The sequence below is a fragment of the Gallinula chloropus genome (genome assembly GCF_964237585.1).
Source record: "Gallinula chloropus genome assembly, chromosome: 12".
NCBI lineage: Eukaryota > Metazoa > Chordata > Aves > Gruiformes > Rallidae > Gallinula > Gallinula chloropus.
The window spans coordinates 15,345,173-15,361,880 of record NC_140097.1 but is presented as its reverse complement, the minus strand read 5'-3'; the positions used below and the strand labels follow the sequence as shown (position 1 = coordinate 15,361,880).

Below are 16,708 nucleotides of genomic sequence, written 5' to 3'. Positions count from 1 at the left end.
GATATTCACATTCTGCTTAAGACTGCTGGCTGATTTAAATTAATAATGAACTATGTAGAATGTACTGCCATATGTGTGTTTTATTGAAGAGTATCTAACAATTTTAGAAGTTACAATCTTCAAAGAATGTCTGCAAACAGTCTGATTAATCCCATGGCCTTTTAACCTGGTCCTGCTAATTAACAAGTTTGTGCACCTACAGGGGAATGAAATTCAGGAAGTGGGGACCTTCCACTGACAGTGTCTGCCCTTCAAACTCTGGGGTTCAGATCTAGGGACCTCTCACAGCAAAAATATCCAATCAGATAGAAAGCACGTGGCAACAGAGTTTAAGCTCAAATTGTACAAAGTCTTAGAGACCAGTATTAAGACACTGCATTTGGTAACAGGCAGGAATTCCATAATACAAATGGAGCGCTGTGACACTCATGACCAGACCACTGTATTTTGCATTAGCTGCTGTTTCTGACTACAGTCACAAGTGCATGGAGAACCATACAAGGATTCACAATCTTCTTTAGAAGAGCAGATGATAAAAATGTAGCAAAGTCTTCCAAAACTTCAGCGTGAAACAAGGATATAGAACAGCAAATACAAGTCAGGAAACATAATTAGCATAGTCATGACACTGTGGTCCACGTATCTGAGCTACCTCCTCTGGGGGCTCGTATTGTGTTACTTTTAATGTTAAACCCTTAGCATTTAAATAAGATAGGTGACACAAAAATACAAATAACTTCATTAGAAATGTACAATGGACTGGACAGTGCAGAGCAAGACTATGGGAAAGTGGGTAAGCATTCACCCAGAACTCCACACTTCACATCTCAACACCAGACCCCAAGTGACGTATAATTTATTTACTTCTAAAGGCAAATGCAACCTAGCTTTAAATCAAGTAGCTTAGGTTCCACAGCCAAGATTGTGACTAAAGGCAAGTTGAACGGGTAGTTTTGAGAATCTGGAAAGTAGTTAAACATCTATTCCACGCTAAGCTCTGGGCAGTGATAATTGTGTTTCTGTGAGAGCCAGATTGGTTAAAGCAAGAATAAAATTGTTCACACAGCCTACAGTCATCCAGTTTGCTATTTAACACCAAGAAAGGGCAGAGTTCACAGCCAATTACAGGTATCTTGATTACTTTAAGAGAAGGGCAATGGAAAATGAAAAATACAAGCTGTAGATTGAGACCTGTAAACTTCAAATGGCATGTCAAGCTTTTTTCAAATTTCATTATAGCCAGTGACCATGCTTTATTTATTTACATACATATAACCCCAGAGTAAAATCAATTTCATTATACTGAAAAAAATTAGGTTTCATTGTTAACTTTTGCACTGTCATAAATGCACTATGAGAACTGCACAAACAGATTGCATTAACTGTCACAGTCTGATTTTTGTCTTTTTGTTTCAGTTTGTAATTATCAGTTTCTCTGGCATATGTACTTTTGAAAAGGTGTTCTGCATTTTATTCACTTTGACAGTGTCCCTTTAAGGCAAGGAATCAACTACTCACTGTGGGGCCCTCCATCAAATACTGTCTATGTATAACTGGAAATCGTAAAAAAATCTAAAAAGGCTATTGAATATGCAAAATATTTATGGGTATGTTTGTAGTAGTCTGCTATATTTTATAAAGTAAGGAAATAATTTTGCATTTTAGAATATGAACTATAACATACCATACAGGTCTTTCCTGGAGATTAGTTAAAGTTATGAATGTCATACCATGAATAAGAGAAGTGTTAACACTTGTAACAGGAAACAGTTTATCTGATTTACAAAGGGGCATTTTCACTACCTCAAAATAGTCCAGATCTCAAACACCTTGTAATATTTTTTTCTGGTATGTGCATTTAATTTCCTGGAGTTACATATATACATATTATCAGATTAGCATTTCTTTTGAGATTTCACTGACACATAGATGTGGGAAATGTTGGGGTTTTTTGTTCTTTGAATAATAAATAGCTAGTGTCGAACTTACGTTACACTTAATTCCTGTGGTGATGACCTAATTAAATCACATCTAAAACTTACCTTGGGTTTGAATGCAATCAGTTTCAACACCATTTCAACAGTGAACACTCCTGTGAAAACCATATTCATAATGTCCATTGCATCATTGAAGAGCTTAGACTGTCCATAATGCTGTGAATGAAAAATACGGTAATTTAAATACTTCTTTTTTTTAAAGCCTTTGCAAGGCAGCCTAAAACAAAGCAGACAAAAATGCAGCACAGGAAAATATTTTCTAGTAGTATTTATGATGCACACCTACATACATACAAGACTAAATGAATATCTCAAGTCAAGAATGGAATTGTTCAAATCTACTCTGTTTAGGACCTCAGTGGAACAGAAGTGCCATTTTTCCACAACCTGAGGGAAATCTCCAGAGAGGTGGTTTTGAGAGGGAAACTGTTCCCTCAAAAAAGGGTATTAGACAACAGCAATTTCCCATTTTATATGCTAGGCTTTAAAATTACACAACCTTGTGTAATACTGGCTTAGAAAGCCTGCAGTGTTAGTCACAAGAAAACATATAATCCATAGGAGTTACATCTTTAAGAGAATACACTGTCTGCAAGTTTACTGAATAAAGTAGATTGGTTTTGTAACTTGAATTTGACCCTTTCTTATCAAAATCTGAAATCTTAGGGGAAGAGAGAGACAGCTTGGAAAAGTAGGTAAGAAGTAGGTGGTGAAGAACTGCACACATAATGTAGAAAAAGTAAAAACATACAAAAATGGTCAGGTATTTACACACACAGGTAGTACATGAAAATGTGTTTGTGGGAGGTTTGCATTAACACAAAAAAATAGAACTGTTCCATGTATTAAGTTTTTAAACTTCTTCAGAAGATACAGACACAGATGATAGAAATATCACGGAATGGTCTGGGATGGAAGGGCCCTTTAAAGGTGACCTAGTCCAACCCAACCAGCTATGGAGTAGTACATACACAGAGTGAACACAGGAAAAGTACAGAAACTACACGGAGGTGAAGTAATGATTAAAGGCATGCATAAACCACTATTTTAGATAAAAACTAAGATGTTGAGAGAAAACTTTGCTATCGAAATTGGACTTTTCAGATTTTTCTTGTGCATTGATAACCTTGGGAATAAACTCACACTATAAATTCAATTACAGAGCACATATAAAACAAAGCTCAAAGACCCTGATTAGGTTGGAAAGACTTTTATCAACATTAAGTTGTTTTAAGCAATTTTATGTTAGAAAACTGATGAACCAACAGATACATTCCACAGAGAAGTCCTATGGTCACAGAGGTGCTTATTTCAAAATTTTTATTTCAGAAAAGATATACAAGTGGTTATAAAGTAAAGGCATTGCACCACCCATATCCTTCCCTGCAATCTATGCCAAAGGCTATAAAAGAGTTTCTGGTTTTCCTACCTGCATAGCCAAGCAAAGTGTGTTCAGCATGATGAGGACAAACATGATGTATTCAAATCCAGTAGAATTTACCACATACCAGAACTTGTACTGGTAAGGATTTTTTGGAATATATCTACGAAGAGGACGGGCCTTCAAGGCATATTCTACACACTGACGCTGTAAAAGCAAACACATAAAAACTGTCAGATTATACCTAACAGTCAAATGATAATATAGTTAGTAAGTGCAATTGTTAAATACAATTTTAAAAATCAGGCAGTCTACTACTTGACATAGGGGGGGTTATTATTAAATGCCAGTGAAGTAATCAAGTAGTTTTCCAATCCTTGCTTGGTTATTTATAACTGTATCTAATCACTCATGCTACTCAGCCCCATATAAAGAACCAAATAATGCTTTGGAAACTCCAAGGCATTGCACCTTTTTACAATGCAGCAGTACACAGCAGTATGCCATAGATTATACTTATGAATTTGTATAGCATAGAGCATGAATATTAATAACATGACTATTAATTGGTCTGTATGTCACAATTTGTCTTTACTAAGTTTTCAACAACTAAGGTAACTGCATAGCATATAAACATAGTAAGATGAATACTGAGGAACTATTATTCCTGAAAGTTCAGTTATATTGCCTGGCAAAATCATGTCACTCACACGTAGGAACATCACAGATTCATCTCCTGCTTTATTAGTGCCTGAAATCTTCATGTAGGCTCAACTTTCCATTGGTCTTTTTACGAGTGTTTCAAAAAGCTGACAGGGCACAGTATGTAAATGCTGGCTAAAGTTTCATGCTTAACTTTGTTTAAATGGAGTGTGTTACAGTTCAACAAGAGCATGTGAAAAGTCATGGCTAGTGGCTGATGAGTTTCTCAGTCAAAAGATTGAATAGTAAAAGGGGAGAGATTTAAAAAAAAAATTTAATCTGAATATTCTCTGTGAATTTCTAAATAAATAGGGGATAAAATGAAAAAGACTACAACATTTTGAACACTCTCAGACTATTCAGAACACATATTTTCCTGCTCTTATTGGAAAACCTACCTTTGCCTATGGATAAGTTGGCAAGTGCTGTATTCTTAATGTGACACCAACAAGTGAGACACTAAGAAGCTAACAAGCTTAATGTAAACAACTTCTACAACAAAAATACTGTATGTTGGGCTTACAGAAAGTGGAACATACAGTGACCTGGATATCAGCTGATAGTATTTTCCAATACCAATTTTTTACTAAGCTATGTGTTTGGTGCCCTCTTCCGACCCAAAGCAGAAAGGAAGTTCTTCAGGCACAGGTAGTAAAGAATACTTTCAAAAGTTAAGTAAGAGTTCATTATTTCTTTTAACCTGATTTTTGTCCAGCTCACAGTTCTTATACTCTTGTTCTCCCTGTTCTTGGAATGTAACAATCACAAAACCAACAAATATGTTCATCATAAAGAAAGCAATAATAATGATATAGATGATGAAAAAAATGGAGATCTCCACTCTATAGTTGTACACAGGTCCCACATTCTCGCCGTTCGAATCAATGGCTTTGTACAGCAGCCTGAAAAACAATCAGAATGTTATTGTTATTAGCATTAAAATGACAAAAGAGATAAATATGCAGACTCAGAAGACAGGCTTCAGAAATGGACTGCTCTTTACTGTTAGCTTTTTCCAGGTTACTGACAGTGCTTATAAACATACTGAGACCAGAAGAATCACCACATTCTATGCTTTTTTCCCCAACAATCAAGGTAATCACCAGATGGTTGTATTTTTATTTATTTTTCCCCACACAAAGCTATCCTCTAAGACCTTTCTCATTCAGGGAGAATGAGTTTCAGTTTGCTCATCCTGGATTTCCCTATGTAGTGTACTATTACCTGATGTTTGAGAAAAGGTTTTGCCCAAAGACCTAAAATTTTCCTATTAGTGTTATTCAGAGGGCATCAACAGATAAACATCTAAAAGGATTACTTCCATTAGAGCTAAGGGATTGCTCATTATAGCAAAAGTAGCTGAAAGATCAGGTAACAAGCACTAGAAAACAGTTTGTCCTTTACAGGTAGAAATGAATGAAGAAATACATAAAGTGCACAGATCAAAAAGACAGTGGGTTTTTTTTTTCCCTTCCTCCATTAGTAAGTTTTTATACAATTACTTAAGACAACTTTTTTGCCCAAAAATGCCTGGTAAATGATAGACAACTGTTCTGGAAAATGCAGCCATCTTAACCATCCTGTGACATGGAGAATTCACTCACGCTGGCCAGCCTTCGAAAGTGGATACTGTAAAAAGGGCCATCATAGCAGACAGAACATTATCAAAGTTGAAATCACTGTTTTGCCAGACCCTCTCTTTGACCATTGGGTTATCAACATCTCCATCTTTATAAACAATGTATATCCCTCTGTGGAAAAGAAACAAAACCTGTCATTAGTGAAATATTAAATTAGCCTCAGACTTACCCAATGATCTATTCAAAATAGTTCATTTCACTCCCTCCCTAAGACTGTTTTATTTCCTTGCTAATCCATGGTTTTGGCTCGATTTAAGATGATAATTCTGATTTACATAAACCTAAGTGGCCTAACACATGCCTGACCATAATCTGCTACTGTTTAAATTATTCAGAATCTAACACGTCACATTCTTAGATCAAAGATGTTCTCACCGGCATTCCTCAGGATTCTGCTTTGCCTCATCAGTGCATCTGTAGAACTTTCCCTATGTATAAAGCAAAAGGCAATGACAAAACGCAGAATACACAAAACAAACACATTTATACTATGATTGGTTCAGATTGGAACCAACCCAGTCCCAGCAGCAAGCCACCAAGACCTCAACATGGCTTTGCTTTCCTTGATGGGAATTTTGAGAGTGTTTACTCACCTTGAACAGCTGCACTCCAATACAAGCAAACATGAACTGCAGCAGAGTTGTAACAATCATGATATTACCAATAGTTCTAATAGCCACAAAGACACACTGAACAACATGCTAGAAAGAAAGAAAAGAATTTGATTTTAAAATAACTTGTTACTCCGTATCGCGTCACACATACACTAGAAGAATATTTTATCACACTCAGATTATTTTTTGTTGTCAGTATTATACCTGCTACCATAATTAAAATAATTTTCTGAATTCATCTATAAATATGTTGACACAGACCCATTAACAACAACTGACATATGTGCTAAGAAAAAACAGTTACAATATTACTCTGACATACTGGTTCACAACAAGAATTACACTCAAAATCTGCTCTCTGTGGCACTGGTGTTCCTCCACATAAAAACATCTGTAACTGTGGGAAGAACCTGGCCTAGTATGTTTAAACATGAGGATGTGATTTATGCCCTCACCCTGTGAAATTCTCTAGGCAATTTTTCTTGAGCAAAAATTTTTACCTGAAGCAGGACTGAAGAATTAGGCCAACAGAAATACAACTTTAAAAATAAAAGTAAATACCTTAAGTCCTTTTGCTCGGTTTATTGCCCTCAGAGGCCTCAAGACTCTTAAAACTCTGAGGATCTTCACAACTGAGATAGCGCTTGACCTTGGGAGGGGGGAAAAAGTCTGTTACTTTTAAGGTAACTGATTTTATTAATAACAATGTTCTTGCAAATTTCTTAAACATTAAACTTTGAAAAAGTCTGGAGACACATATACAAGATTTTAAAAATAATTTCTTTATTGATTCTTTATTAATATTAGACAACAGTCTCAATCTCATAAATACTGTAAGAATTACTTTGATTTCTGGAGCAACTACCAGCTCAGAAGCTTTTCTGACAGTATAATGCAGTTAAGCTTGGTCAGGAACAAAGTAGTCCCCAAAGTATTTAACAGTGTTGACAAGTTCTTTCAAAGACACTGTGTTAAATCCTGTAAATCAATGAATACCTTAACTTCCAGCCATCTGGAGATAAAAAGATCTCAAGTGACACCCTTTCTCTTTGTTTAAGTAGCTAGGAATGCATTTTGAGGAAATAATAGCAGACTATTATTTTATATATATGTATATATATTATATACTATTATATATAATAGCAGAACATACTGAGAAACCGAAAGCTTGTGTAATAGGCATTCTAGTACAAGCAGAATGCAAACTGGGAAGCAGTTGACTGACACACAGCCCTCCCTCTTTTCCAAGTCACTAAGTCATGCAGAGGATTTTAAATGAGGCACAACTGCTCAGTGAATCAGTAAGCACCTTCCAGCTCTTTTATTATGTTTATCCTGATGCAAACAAAGAAGAAAAAAAAAATCTGAACTACCACTTAAGGTCCTAATTAAGGGTACAACTTCCCCCACCTTCAAACACACCAAGTTACATGTCCCAGCAGGCGAATGCTGACAAAGCACGCTCGCAGAACTAGACCGTGGATGTGGCAATTGCAAAAAAAGAAGGTTTCTGAAACTCCTGAAGCCCCAAGGCATTACTTGCTATACAACACAGTGTCATGGTGCTCTTCCTTGTTCTCTGGGTTATAGTTGCAAGTAGCAATTTGTTTCCAACCCATATCAGCAATGAGTTCCAACAGCCCCCATATAAATCACTAGCTCCTGCCAGTCCCAGCCCTGAATACTGATACTGCACACCCACACACTATGGGGGAACAACAGCAGCTGAAATACTGATTTTGGTATAAAACCCAAAGCAAAAATACATCATTCACGTTTTAAGTATAGTACTTACTGAATACCAAATGATACCAGAGAAACACCCACAACCAGCAAATCCAGCAAATTAAAATAATTCCTGCAGAAGGACCCTTTATGAAGGAATGCTCCGAAAGCTGTCATCTACAAATAGAATTGTTACACATTTAGTCTGTATTTCAATTTATTCAAATTCACATTTAGGCTGTTTACAAGACACTTGCCTAGAGTGTGAACGCATACAGTATTATCTCACTTCCTAAAAGCAGTTAAAATATAAAACAATCCCACTATGTTCATTAAGTCTTCCATTTAAATCATGAAAACTCTGCTCAAGCAACACCAACAAATGTGTTAATAATATCCAATGTCAACAAGTGTTACATTTTGTGTAAGAATTGTTTAGGCTGAGCTGATGACACTGAACTGATTGGGCCCTTTGTTAGAAAAATTACTGCAAGAACCATAACATTTCCATGCTATCTAAGGTCCAGATGGTGACTCCTAATCATTCATATTGTCTTGAGAACTGAAGGAGCTGAAAAATGTCAAGTTTCGGACAGGACAAAGCTGTCATAAGGCAGCATGATACTTTTATTTGCCTTTGGCTCACAGGAGGCATGTTAAGATCATGAGTGGCTATCTCAGAAAAACCTGGAACAACCTAGACTGTTTTGCATTAGGTGCAGACAAGGGTCCTTGAGTTTTTCTGGTCTATGGAGTATGGTCTATGGTCTATGGTCCAAACACTAGTCTCCCTCCTGAACTTTCTCTTAATTTTCTGCTTTCCATGCTTAGATTAAAAAGAAAGAAGCCCACAGTTATGTTGTGAAGGAAACCTGCATGCATCATTTGCAGGTTTCATTAGGAGCCAGTGTTAGAGAGTCTATTAATTATGTCTACAGAGATAATTTGGGCAGATGCTGTCCAGTATTGCAAAGCCGAATTTGGCTCTTAAACCTACCCATACATAATAGAGTAAGTACCAGTTAAAAAATGCACAGAGGAATCCAGCTGAGTAATCAAGAGCACAGAATCTGCACTCGACTAGAATTGTGCATGCTTTTTTCCACAGTTATGGACTAAGAATGAAACACTGAAACTAAACTTGAAATAAGGATACCTTTGAAAAATACCTAGTAGTTAGTTCAGACACATGGATTCTAATTACTTCAAGACAACCTCAAGAAATCTCAGCTACTCATTGTTTTCTATGGGTAAGGAAACTCAACGCTAGCCAGAGAACATCTGATATTGACTGCACATTTTAAACACGTTACTTTCCATTCCTCAAGATGAAGTGAAAAGATTTTATTTCCTTCTCTCTTGCAGCAGACAACTACATCTTTCAGGACTGTTGCACAATGTAGAAAAGAGCTGCTGTCAGTAGGCATCTCTACACAAACTTGTAGGTAGGCCTTTTGCCTGAAAAACTATCAGTCAGTGAAAGCTGAATATCTGCAAAGGAATCAAGTTACAAAAGATGCATTTTTCTTGGATGCTCATCTCTCATTCACGTTAAACTTTGTGATCTTTTTGATCAAAATACTAAATGTTCCTCAAAACTAAAAAGAATAAAAATCCTAAATGTTTAATCTATGCTATGACTTGAGAGTATAATACAGTTATATTATGAAATTTCCAATAAATTCCTATACCTGTTTTCACTTAGAGCTATACAGAGTATAGCTAAAGTCCTTAACATCAGTGGGAGCTGAAAGCTAAAAACCCCTGAATATCAAACCCACATCTACCTACAAATACTTATTTACACTGTAGTATGTTATCAGCTAGCAGCACAAAGTTTCATGTAAAGACTCCCACAAAAGTAAAAATAAAGGTGAAGTACATATCTCCCCATCTTTATATGGAGACTCATATTTTAATTGCTAAAAATCCCAGGGGAAGCATTTGCCTAAAACTATCTTCACCAAATCAATCCCACGAGTAGATGAAGACCAAAGCAAAGCCTAGGGTGGATCTATCTGAAGTGGTTAGCACCATCACGCAGCCTTCAGCGGAGCAGACGCTGCAAGATGCTCACTGAGCCCAGTGCTTTGGGCACCACCAGTGCAGCTCCTTTCCTCCTGCCCTCAATTTCACACCAGTGGGGACTGGTTTAAATGGTGTGGGCACAGCTGGGGCGAGGTTAAAAGCACAAGGCCATAACCTGACCTTTGCTCTCATGTTTTCACATTTCCTAAATATTGCAAACAGGATGTTAAGCTGGATTTCAACACTATGTCAGGATTATGTAAGAGAATTCTTAAACGCTTTAAAGTAATGTTGCAGCTTTTCTGTTACTCATATCCTCATTCATGTACTCAACATCATACAATGTGGAAATCCTGACGTCTGTAGAGCAGCCAATAAGAGCACAGGAAGACTCTCCACATACTGAGAGTTATTCTGTTTTCTTCATTGCTTTTTTCCTTTACATTTACAATTGTCTTTGCTGCAGCTGATAATACCGTCTCTGGTTATCTTAATTTCAATTTCATATGCTTTTTGCCTGGAAATTAAGGAATGCTATTGTTAATGCAGTTCTAGTCTTGAATTTACTCCTTGCAGGATACGCACAGCTTCTGTACAACACAGACACTGTAGAAAGCACAGCGCAAAACCCAGCAGGGAAGACACGGTGGACTCCAGCCATAAGCAAGCAAAGCCAATGTCTGGGACATGTTAGTAAAGCAGGCACTGTACACCTATGTGTGTCATGTTCTGGTGTCCATTACGGTTTTACAGTACAATTTATTTTCCTCTATAAATACATATGAGTGCACTGCAGGGTAGAGCTTCCTGGAGAAAGTGGAGTCAGGAGCATCAACATTTTTGCCTCTGGTGGGGCTTTTTTTTCAGTTCTTTGTAATATTTCACTATACCAGATTTCAGCAGTTCTAGAGCTTCCTACTTCCCTGGGATAGCTCGAGTCATGCAGTGTCAGAATCTTTTACAGTTAGAAGGAATGTTGCTTAACACATCCAGTTATGCCTCTCTATGCCACGGCTCTCTCACTCCTCTTGTTTCCTAGAGAAACACAACTGGAAATGCAGGAGCTATACATCCTGCTGCTCAGGACATGCCGAAGTTGACCAGCTCTCTTATGCCACAGAAATGGTGGCAACGTGTTTTGTATGGCTTCTCAAACACAGCTGGGAGACAGTTTGATCTAATGCTACAGTTCTTCTCAGTGCTTCATTCTTTCCTTTAGTTTGGCCTTTCTCTATCAGTATTTATTTTAGAATGCTAAAAATGCTGTAAGATTAATCAATTTTATAGCAAGCTCCCCAATGCTGAAAATGAGAAATAAGGCAATAAATGTAAGTCCAGGAGAAAATTTGCAAGCATAAAACTATTCTACTACTTACAGTACAGCTTATCTTGTAAACAGCCCAAATACTGCATCAATTATTATTAATCAAATCGCATTGTGAAGAGTATGCACAGCAATATGAGCAAAAGCTGGGAGAAGAGATTTTGTTAAGCTTAATCCTCAACTGGAAATGCAAAGTTTATGTACAGATTCTTAGTGTACCAGAAATTTTTAAGTGTATAAATCAGGGTTACTCAACCAAAAACTCATGGTGAATATGCACAACACTTTTGCAAATCACGTGTGTATCTTGGAAAAAAATATTTTGCAAATTCCTACCAAAAAATTTGATTTGTTTGTTCAACATTTTCTTCCATGTGAACCTAATCCTCAGTTAGATAGCTTCTTCAGCAGAGTAAGCCTCATACATCCAAATTTCAAGTAACCCCAATGGATATTCTTAATAATCAGTACACAAACTATACATTAAAATGCCAATTGCTGACTCATGCATGGGTAATACATTTAAGCAAGCATCTTTATGCCTTTCTGTGTATTTAAATGTATGCCCAAGATAAATGCAAAGTATGTCAGTATATAGATAGATAAATGCAAGATATCTTGCAAGTCCTATTGCAAGAAAATAGTTATCTACTATTTTAGCTCTGTGAATATAGTTCAGCGAAGAAATGAGAAATTACATGCTCCCTCCTTAAAAGACTGAGTATCTCTTTTGGAAATGCCAGAGCAAGGAGAAGGAAAAGCTCATGCGCAGTGAATTATTTTTCCCTTTTCTGACAACTGTAAGTTTAAAAAGGGTAAAAAAATGAATTATTAAATTGATGTAATGACAAAAAAATCAGCTTCTTCATGCACCCAATGGTAAAAAGTAACCAATCAAAACTATGAGGAACTGTCAAATACAAAAATCCTCTGGTTTAAAAAAAGTTTAGCTTTGATCGCTTAGAGAAAAGGCGAAGAACACTTCAAGAGCCTTTTCTTGGCAGGTGACACACAAGGAAAATCCTTTTAAACAAACTTCCTTTAAAAACCTGTTACCTTCAAAATGATCTCAAATGTAAACATACTAGTGAAGACATAATCTGCATACCCTAGGATCTGGAAGGTAAACAAAAAGTTACAAACATTATTGCTAAAGCTGCTTTTGAGCTAACAAGGATCAATTAACAATGCATTACCTTTAACAGGATTTCAACAGTAAAGATGGCTGTGAAAGCATAGTCAAAGTAACCAAGTATCTGCAAGGTATAATACGTGCCAGAGTAAGAAATCCATCTATTAAGAAATGTTTACAATTTAGACCACAAGCACAACACCACCTGAAATAATTTAAGTAGGTAAATGGGGAATTCAGACAAAGTAGTTTAAAATTCCAGCTATCACACAACAGGTTTTATTTACTTAAAAATTTAATCAGATGCCACTGTCCTTAGATACTAGATTTCACCCTTAAAGAGTTAGCAAAGCCCAATAAACAATACTTTCAATTCAGACTTTCTTCTATCAGCTTTCACAGGTACTTTCTTCAGCCTTTAGCAGAAATACAGGATCTTATACAAAGAATAAAAGCTTATTAGTAATAAGTCATTTTGTCATTGTGTTTTACCAAAGGAACACATAAAAAACAAATTTCAATGGATGCTTCAATGTTCTGCTACATTGTGCTATTCACATACAGACTGGGCCAGAGTATCACAAAGCAAACCAACAAATAACTACATTATTTAAAATCAGCACTGCAGCTCTTTTCTCTCAAACTTGGAAGATGCAGCAGTGTTTTATCTGTAAGAAATTTCCAAGAACCCACAACAGCTGCACAGTGACACACAAACTTTTAAAAAGATTTTGGATGTGGTATTGCCCTCACTGCTGATGACAGGAACATGCTGTGTATTTCAGTACAACTGAGGTTTCACCCCTTCAGGGTGGCCCTATCACTAGCATCTAATGTAGCAACTGACATGAACTACAGTAGGGTACTAGTTTAGTTTCAAAGATCTAGCAATGCAACTAGCAAACAGTTGTGCACAGGAACATGTCACCTGAGGTTCAGCAACTAATTAAACGGGAAGGAGAAATAAAATAGAGACAACACAAAGGAAAGTATCATGTAAAAGGGAATTCCCCCCCTCATGTTGAGCTGAAGATCACAATCTTCTGTCCCTTGCTGTAGCTGAAAAAATAGGCAAATATTAAAGCCTTTCAACAAAGATAAATCAGTAAGGAATTAATTCTAAAATAAAAAGAAAATATATAAAGGCATTCCAGTTTGTAAACTTTCATTCCCTTGCCAAGCTGGTTGGTTGAAGGAACATGATCAAAGCAGTAACAAGAAACATATTCAGATCTGGTGCATTTGTGAATATTCACAAGAGGGCAATGCCTTCTTGAAACCACTCACACATTTTACCTGTTTCCCAAACAGGAATAATCCTTTCAGTTACCACCACTCTCCAGTTACAAAAGCCATTATCAGCCCTTCAAGCCATTTCTATGATAACAATTTCAGCATTCCCCATCAGCTTTCTTTTTCTCACCCATTAGTGTGTTTTATTCATAAGATTGCTCTTGTCCAGTTTTATAGATATGAGAAGCACACAGCTCTACTGAATAGTACATGAAGAGTGACTTTGTGCTTTGACCTCTTTTTAACTTTGGAAAAAGTTTTAGCATTTGGGGTTTTACTGATGTTACTGAAAAAGAAGTCCAGAGAATGTCAACAGTCAAAAGTATCTATACTAGCAAGAACTAGATGGATACAAGCTCTGCTGACCCAACAGGCCTATCTTTCCTCTAACAGTCAGCACATTTTTTTCTACGAATACAGATCAACTTATATCTAAGCCAGGAGAGGCCTGGAATTTCTGTCAAAGTATCCCAAGATTCCCTGAAAAGCTGCATCATCTCACCTATTTCATACCTAATCCGAAGCATACACAACTCACATGAGAGGTTTGCTTCACCACTAATACAAGTGCAACAAGTTTAAGACAAACATTAGTGGTCACAAGAGTGGATTTATTTTTGTTTCTCTTATACTTGTGCATTTGAGTACCAGCAAAGTCTTCTACTATATAAAGATTTTAAAATAGGTGATCAGGAATTTCTCTTGGGAGAACACAGATGTTCACTCACTATAGAAACTACACTTTTATTGAATAATAGAGACATTTCTGAAATTAGTATTCTTACAAATATCTAACAAAGGATGCAGAAACAATTCTAAATTCTCAGGTTTGTGTATGGGGGAAATGGCATTTGACTCTGAATCAAGGCAAGATCTAGACATGCTCTAATCATCATTTACATATGAGTCCAGAAAAAAGTGAAATTTGTTTAGTTTCTGATATGGCCAAACAGGAATCCAAGGACCTTTAAGTCTGAGGTGGTGGTACTAAAACTCATTAGCGTGGCCACACTTGTTTCTCTGAAAGAAGAGGTAATATCCTAATGAATCTACATTCTCTAACAGACTATAGAATAGAGTTAATGAAGGAGAAGAGAGGTCAGGTCAGACTATTCCCAATGTATCTTAAACCACGATAACTTTAACTGACACTTTTAAACCAGTATCAAACACTGAGAGGCACTAAGAGTGACTCAGGAAATGCATTTCAGGTACATCAGCTGAAAATTGTGGAAAAAAATACGAAAATTATATTGATTACACTCAGCTTGGGCATGTTTTATTCTTTACTTTTTTTAGCCAAAGGAAAAATCATTCTGTACATAATAAAAACTTCTAATACCTCCAATGTTCCATTAATAAAGTTATTAGTCTTTAAAGATTTATGTTTTTAAAGGAAAAAAAATGACTTGACATTAAAAAACAGGTACTAGTCCCAAAGTATTGTTACCCTTTCATGATAAATTTATCTTCAGACATAAAAAACCAAGGGCTTACATTGTTTCGAAAAGAATGGCTGCGAATTGGATCTTCTGCTGCTAGGGAAACACTGCTCAGCATGATGAAGACAAGGATGAGATTGGTAAAGATGTGGTGATTGATGAGTCTGTGGCATCCCACTCGAATCCTGAAGAGTTACAAAAACATACCATGTGTGCAAACAGAATTCAGCAGATGGCTAATATACAGCATGTTTTCTATTGCTCTGCCAACAGTGACAGAACAGAGCAAACATCAGCAGCTAAAAGAAGTGCAAGTGCTGAAGCTATTGCTCTGATTTCTAAAAATATAAATAAATGCAAAATGTAATCCACCTGTAGTGAAGATGCACTTATTTAAGGAATCAAAGAGCCTTTCTCTGAGCTACTATAGGTTTTCAATGGGTTATGAATGCTCATACCAGAGGCTAATGTCAAAAGGCTAGGTAATAAGTCATTTCAGATCCCCATTTTCATTCTTAGTAAAGAAGATAAAGTCTTCTTCAACAGTGGGAAGAAGATCAAAACGTTATCTTCAACGGTAGGAAGCAAATGAATATATTTTTCAAATTCTTCTCATTTACCAAGTCATTTAGGAAATTTTAAGAGAGAAGCCAGTTTCTCTCCTGTTGGAAAAGCTAGAGTTCTATCCCTAACCTCAATGGAAGGAGGCTTGTCCCTTCACTGCTAAACTTTGACAGGCTAAACCCAGTATTTTTCAACATTATATTTACGGGTTGGTGCTGCTGAAAATGAAGAAGGCACTCCCTTCAGGGATCGGCGTTATCTTCTCCTTCATGTTTAGTTCTGATATTCTACGCGGACGTGGGCCTGCTGGTACCTCAGGTTCATCCTCCTCATCTTCTTCGTCTTCACCAACTTTAAAATAAAAAACATGGAGGGTTTTTCATAACAATATAAAAGCATGGCTGGCATGGAAACAGATACGGCTTATTGGAAATCTATATTGATAGCATGGCTTTAGAATCTTATGAATCAATACATACATCCATATAGCTCAGGAGCTTGTACACATGTTTATATGCATATATGGGTGTGTGCTCTGTGTGCACTAACAGGCTTCAGTGGCCCTGACCAGCTGTATCTTGGGACTCTTCTCAAGGCACGTGAACATGGGCTCTGGAGTCCCACGTAAGCTCAGCCCCTGACCATCAGTCCACGCCTGAGCTGTGTTGTATGGGAACACATCTCTGTGCACTGGCTGAGCACAGAGCACTCAAAAGTAGGTCACACGTCCAGACTACCAGACAGAACTGATTTTTAGGTAAGTATGATCACTGGACTGGAAGAAGCTAAGACAAAATTGACCAAACATCATCAGCTCTGGAATGTCCTTTTTTGCCAAACATTTCAGAAAAGTTTAAAATTTGCTC

At 36.7% G+C, this 16,708-nt stretch overlaps 1 protein-coding gene across 2 annotated transcripts in view; it reads right to left on the bottom strand.

The window, feature by feature from the left end:
* CACNA1D (calcium voltage-gated channel subunit alpha1 D) overlaps positions 1 to 16,708 on the bottom strand; it is a gene marked incomplete at both ends in the record, with an annotated part of 175,702 nt that overhangs the window by 45,773 nt on the left and 113,221 nt on the right. For both annotated transcript variants that reach the window (XM_084269485.1, XM_084269484.1), the window contains 11 exons: positions 2,043 to 2,153; positions 3,427 to 3,585; positions 4,781 to 4,982; positions 5,685 to 5,831; positions 6,096 to 6,148; positions 6,314 to 6,421; positions 6,896 to 6,983; positions 8,130 to 8,236; positions 12,608 to 12,667; positions 15,334 to 15,463; positions 16,049 to 16,193. In XM_084269485.1, the coding sequence (XP_084125611.1) occupies positions 2,043 to 2,153; positions 3,427 to 3,585; positions 4,781 to 4,982; positions 5,685 to 5,831; positions 6,096 to 6,148; positions 6,314 to 6,421; positions 6,896 to 6,983; positions 8,130 to 8,236; positions 12,608 to 12,667; positions 15,334 to 15,463; positions 16,049 to 16,193 (1,310 nt within the window). The remainder of the gene's footprint in view (positions 1 to 2,042; positions 2,154 to 3,426; positions 3,586 to 4,780; positions 4,983 to 5,684; positions 5,832 to 6,095; positions 6,149 to 6,313; positions 6,422 to 6,895; positions 6,984 to 8,129; positions 8,237 to 12,607; positions 12,668 to 15,333; positions 15,464 to 16,048; positions 16,194 to 16,708) is intronic.